Source organism: Salmo trutta, chromosome 40, assembly GCF_901001165.1.
Source record: "Salmo trutta chromosome 40, fSalTru1.1, whole genome shotgun sequence".
NCBI lineage: Eukaryota > Metazoa > Chordata > Actinopteri > Salmoniformes > Salmonidae > Salmo > Salmo trutta.
Genome location: NC_042996.1, coordinates 20114555 through 20120637, shown reverse-complemented (window position 1 = coordinate 20120637; position 6083 = coordinate 20114555). Strand labels below are relative to the sequence as shown.

The window sequence follows — 6083 nt, the reverse complement described above, 5'->3', positions numbered from 1 at the left end:
CCTTTAAATGTGGAGGCTCATTGATGAAAAAGTTTGTGAGAGACCATTGGAGACTCAAATCGAATGAGACAAACAAACTAGGTCATGTGAGAAGCCACAAACACCCTATTGTGTGTTAGCAGATCCAAGGCTAAAGATTTCCTATCAAACCAGCGACTAAACTCTCAAGCTTTTTTTAAACTTCACTAATATCAATCCTATGTCAAATTATGTTTCCATGATTGTTGAAAAAATAATGACCATTGTGCATTAGGCTAGGTTAGCAGGCTATAACATAAGTCAGAGTGTATATGTCATGAGAAATACAATAGCGCAACACACAGACACTAAATCAGTCAATCGCTAGAAACTAGCTCAAGGGTGGCTGTTATGCACATTGTCTTAAAGGGAGAAATAAGAATGAATCTGAACGAGAACAGAGAGAGGGCAGACATCTCAACCAAGTTATAGCACCAGATGTAACGTTCCTTAAAATTCAGCATCGAAGGGGTAGTCCTTGTGCTTCATGCCCCTGGATGACAAAGAAAAACAAAACACCATTCAGAGAGACAGTACAGTTTTTCACATGTTCAGAAATCAAATAAACATGAAGTATATTTGCATTCAAAGAAAAGTAACAGCATAATAAACATAGCTGTCATCATCACATTAAAATGAGGATGACTGAAATTTGACCTCATAATACTTATTTAAACAGTTTGAGCCTCTGCAGAGACTGTGTATACTGTAAAATACAGTACATTGGTCAAAATGAACCACGTAGGGTCTCACCCTGTCATTGGGCAGACTCTCCAGTTCCTGTTGAAGCCCAGAATGGTCTTCATTTCCTCGTCGCTCAACACAAAGTCAAACACCTGCATGGTTCAAAAAGACAATTACCCCAAAGCCACACGTGTGAACTAAATCAGATGACACACCTCTTCAAATAACGGAGAATTTATGGGAGATAATACCTTGAATTCTCCTGGATACGTGTGGGGGTGATAGACTTGGGAATCACAATCGTGTTCCGTTGGATTTGGAAGCGGATCAGGACCTGAAGTGAGGATGACAGAGAGAAAAGCGGACATGTAAATGTGATCCCAGGTTAAAGAAAATATCAGTATGGTTCGGGTTGGCTCGATAGTGTGAAAAGGGTATTAGAGTACAGTACTTGGGCAGTGGTCTTCTTGTGTTTCTCAGCGATGGCCTTGATGTTGGGATCCTCCAGCAGCGAAGGGTCCTCTGGTTTGGTCCTGTTATTGACACACAGTGTTACAATCTTTTCACAGGGACAACTGTAAATGTCTGTATGTTCAGAATTCATGTACAAGGTGAATGTGTACTGACTATACCAAACATTAGGAACACCTTCCTAATATTGAATTGAAATATTGGATTAACAAGTGACATCAATAAGGGATCATAGCTTTCACCTGGTCAGTCTGTCATGGAAAGGACAGGTGTTCTTAGTGTTTTGTATATTCAGTGTATATCTCTCAGGTATTATTAGTTGAAGTATATGCCCTCACCATGGTCTGTCTGGGGAACCCAGGGGGCTGTAGGCTGTCACAGAGATGCCCTTAGAGTGACAGTAGTTGATCAACTTCTCCTGGTTCAGATAGGGGTGGCATTCAACCTGGCAGTAGAGATAATTAGTGAGGTTATTCACTTCACCTACAGTTCTTATTACAACACATGGGATGTACTGTAGCATTAGAGAATTAGTGGAGTGGAATTTTACGTTCATAAACATACAGAATTAAATTAGATGGTGGATTACAAATAAAAAACATTTATTTTAATTAAGACACTTTGTTTATTACAGTCAAATAAGCCCAATAAAGCTTTGCTGTTTATTCGGGAAGCTGTTCAGTATGGTGACAATAGAAAGCACAAGAAGGTCTGTCCACTTTACTTTTCTCATCGCACTCTTGCGACTCGAGCGCCCGACACATTGGTGCGGCTGGCTTCTGGGTTAAGCGGGCGGGTGTTAAGAAGCGCGGTTTGGTGGGTCATGTTTCGGAGGATGCATGACTTGACCTTCGCCTCCTGAACTCGTTGGGGAGTACTAAACATTATGAACACCTTCCTCAGAACAGCCTCAATTCGTCGGGGATTGACTCTATAATGTGTCGAAAGCGTTCCACAGGGATGCTGGCCCATGTTGACTCGAATGTTTCCCACAGCTGTGTCAAGTTGCTGAATGTCCTTTGAATGGTGGACCATTCTTGATAGACACGGGAAACTGTTGAGCGTGAAAAACCCAGCAGTATTGCAGTTCTTGACACAAGCCGGTGTGCCTGGCACCTACTACCATACCCCATTCAAAAGGCACTTAAATCTTTTGTCTTGTCCATTCACCCTCTGAATGGCAGACATACACAATCCATGTCTCAAGGCTTAAAAATCCTTCTTTATCCTGTCTCCTCCCCTTCATCTGTACTGGTTGAAGGGGATTTAACAACTGACATCAATAAGGGATGATAGCTTTCACCTGGTCAGAGCAGGTGTTCTTAATGTTTTGTACACTCAGTGTATTACAAAAATAAAGAAAACTGGATGGAAAATTGTGAAAAATGCAGCAAATTATTTTAGAATTTTCAACATAAAAAACATGAGCTGGCGCACACCCAGAAAAAAGTACTTTGTTGGAAGTGCTGACTAACGGTGAAAAAACGATTAACTATCAAAATAAAGAGTCGCAGACTCCATATATAAACTCCCAGTAATTTATTGGGTATTTACCAACGTTTCGGCATCACGGTGCCTTCTTCAGGGTAATGTCATGAATACTTGAACCAGGTTATGTAGACAAACAGTGCAATTAGAGCAACCAATGACAATAGTGAGGGGTGTGTCATAATGATTAAGTTAATTAGAATGAATTAGTGAAACTGTTCAAAAAAACAATAGTTTGGGGCATATTAAATATATTAGCCTATTGTTATCATATAGAATCATAGGTGTACGCTAATAAGCTGTAGAAAGAATATATCAATATATAATACTTGTTCATAAGAAAGGCCTGAGATCAAATTCAATATTCAGACCACTAGGGGGTCAATGTTTGTTAGATTGGATATCCAGTAAGCCTCCCTTTGTAGTAGTTGGATCTCAATGTTACTCCTCTCATTGGTAGTAGAGCAACATTCTCAATGCCTGTGTATTTGAGGGAGGAGATTGATGGTTAGCTTCAACAAAGTGAAGCTGCTACTGGATTGTCAATGTTCTTACACCTGATTGAGCTGTGCTGTTCAGCTATGCGTTGTTTTAATGTCTTTTTCGTTTGTCCTACGTAGGCTTTTCCACATGAACAGGTGATGAGATAGATTTACTCCCTTGGTCTTGTATGAAATGATACCCTTAACAGGTATTTTCCGACAGTTTGTGGGTGTCTGAAGAAGGGTGTTTTATAGTGCTATTGCACTCAGGGGCGAAAATCTGATATCAACCTTTGGAGGGACAATACATGAAATTTTCTCAAGAGCAATTCCTGAGGGGGACACCAAAGTAGTGCTGTAACACATAGCCTACATTGTAATATAGTAAATGTATATTGAGGAACCAAAGAATAAGGTGTTTGCCGTACTCCTAACTACCGGTACCCCAAACTACACAACTAATCACACAGCAATACCATTGCCTTTAACAAATCTTAGTTCAGTCACCAGTTTAAGTTGAGAGTGGGGGTATCCATGGCATTTTCCAATTATGTTCCTATTTTACAAGTCAAAAAAATTGAGAACCTTTCATAATGTTGCCAAACAAAGACTCAACAAACTTACCTGAGACTCCCTGTCTCTGCCAGTCTGTCCCCTGCATATCTGTCCCCAACTCTGCTGTCCTGTGTGCCATCTGTTGCCTGCTCTGCCTAATGACATCATTGTGAAACATTTCCATTAGAATTCATTTCTTTCTTATGAACATTTTATCAACTAGTCTTTGAGATATTAGGCTACTAGGGTTCTTACTATGCGTTTTGGTGTATTGAAAAATACTCTGATGTCCGTCTTTTATTTTTCTGCCATTTTTTCTACCTGGCTGGCTGGCTGGCTACACACAGTGTGTAGGTTATTTACAGTAGGAGATGGGCTTCTATCATCTTCAATCATTCTATTTGGGCTTCGATCTAAAAGGTAGCTAGCAAATGTGAAACGGATTAAAATGACAAGAGTTGACAGCTGTATGAGTTCAACCATTTACACACCATATGCTGCAACCTTTTGTAATTTTAATAGTTTGTTCATATTGGCTGGCTTCCAACAATAGCTGAATTTGCAAAGCTAGCGAGCACCAATTCAGTTTCAGTGGTGTGTTTGCTATAATCTTTGCTACCCGGGTTAAATAAAGGTGAAAAAAAATAAATAAATAAAAGTTCCCTTGCGACAATTTAACTTTGCAACGAGGCCATTAAATATATTTAAGGACAATGGTAGAAGAGAGTGTAGTTCTGTTCAGTTTATCGCTAACCTTTATCACAGGGACTTTGAAGTACTAACTTACATCATCTGCATGCTGATCTTGGAATAAATTGACGATAGCAAAGATTCCATCTTTGACGACGCCACATAAATGGAATAGGTACTAGCTAGCTTAATAGTTAATATTTGCGCGCTAGCTCTGCATATTCAGCTAGTGTGTGTGCGCGATTGACTGGATTAACCTCACGTCAGTTACGTGCATTGAGTGCCTTTCAGACAGTAGATACGACCTCTCTGTTACCTAGCAAGCTAAGGAACTGGCAGTGGATCAAACCATTGTGAGGCAAAGAGTGGGGGGGGTCGCAATCTTTTGAAACTTAAAACGCTCTATTAAGTGTCTATAATCAGCACAATGCTTTCATTGCGTATTATTAATATTATTTAAATTACATAGTTATGTTTCAGTGATAGATTGGGGGGGACAATCATATTTTTCCCAGGATGGGGGGTCGTGTCCCCCCCGTCCCCCCGGGATTTCCGCCCCTGATTGCACTGTGCGCATGAGCCACATTTGTAGTTCCCATTTGGGATAGGTGTCAACAATGTCTGAGTGAGCTCAGGGGGCATGTCAGATCTCACCAAGCTACCTCCAATATTATGACCACGCTTACAGACCACCAGTGGGGGTTCCTTGGAGAGGTGTGCGATTTTTTTTTTTGTCTGATTGCAGAATATGCCAGTGCTTTTTCAGGATTGCTTTCATTTTCTCCGAACCCTTGGTGTACTTAGTGCAAAAGACAGTTGCGTTGTTTTTCTTCTTTGGTTGAGTTTTTAGTAATTCCTGGCTATATGGTAGACCATTCTTGAGGGGAAGGGGATGCATACTATCCACACATAGCAAGGTATTGCAGTCTGTGGGTTTTGTGTATAAGTATGTGTGTAATGCATCATTCTCTTTGATGATCCATAGGTCCAGGTAGTTTATTTCTCTCTCATCAGTCTGCATGGTGAATTTGAGGTATTCAGAGCTCTCGTTTAGTAGAGTTTGGAATTCATTTAGTTCCTGCTGACTTCCTTCCCAGAGAACAAAGACATCATCTATGTATGTCTTCCATAGGAGTATTTTAGAAAGTAGGGGGTGTGTCTCTGTTTTGTACATGAGCGCTTCCTGAAATTGTCCCACATACAGGTTTGCATAGTTGAGGGGAAAGGGGAGCCCATGGCTACACCCCGAATTTGAAGGAAAAAGTCTGACTCAAAGACAAAGTAGTTATTGGATAATACCAGTTCAGTAAGTTGTGAGATGCATCATTGGATGTAGCAAGGGTAGAGTCTCTCTGCTGAAGGAAGTGTGTAGCGCCTGCAAGCCTCCAGTGTGTGGTATGTTAGTGTACAAGCTCTCCACATCAAAAGTGGCCAGCAGGGTACCCTCTGGTATCCTTCCTAAGCCCTCTATCAATGAGATCATGTGACTAGTGTCTGACCATAAGATGGGAGATTCTCAACCATTGGTTTTAATGTGGTAATCCACAAATTTAGAAAATGTTGGATGTCACAGAGTCGATTGCTGCTACAATGGGTCTACCTGGAGGAGGAGACACTTGTTTGTGTAATTTAGCGACTGTATGGAAAGTTGGTATCTTGGGAAATTTCACACAACTTATTTTTTGGTGATTTGTC

At 40.6% G+C, this 6083-nt stretch overlaps 1 protein-coding gene across 1 annotated transcript; it reads right to left on the bottom strand.

Moving 5' to 3' along the window:
- Positions 1 to 937: 937 nt before the first annotated feature.
- On the bottom strand, positions 938 to 5871 carry LOC115180182 (aldo-keto reductase family 1 member B1-like). Its single transcript, XM_029742059.1, has 5 exons — positions 5798 to 5871; positions 3768 to 3786; positions 1512 to 1618; positions 1154 to 1235; positions 938 to 1036 (listed from the first exon to the last, which is right to left on the bottom strand). Exons 1-5 carry the CDS (start codon positions 5869 to 5871, stop codon positions 938 to 940), a joined length of 381 nt encoding a protein of 126 aa, XP_029597919.1.
- Positions 5872 to 6083: the final 212 nt, after the last annotated feature.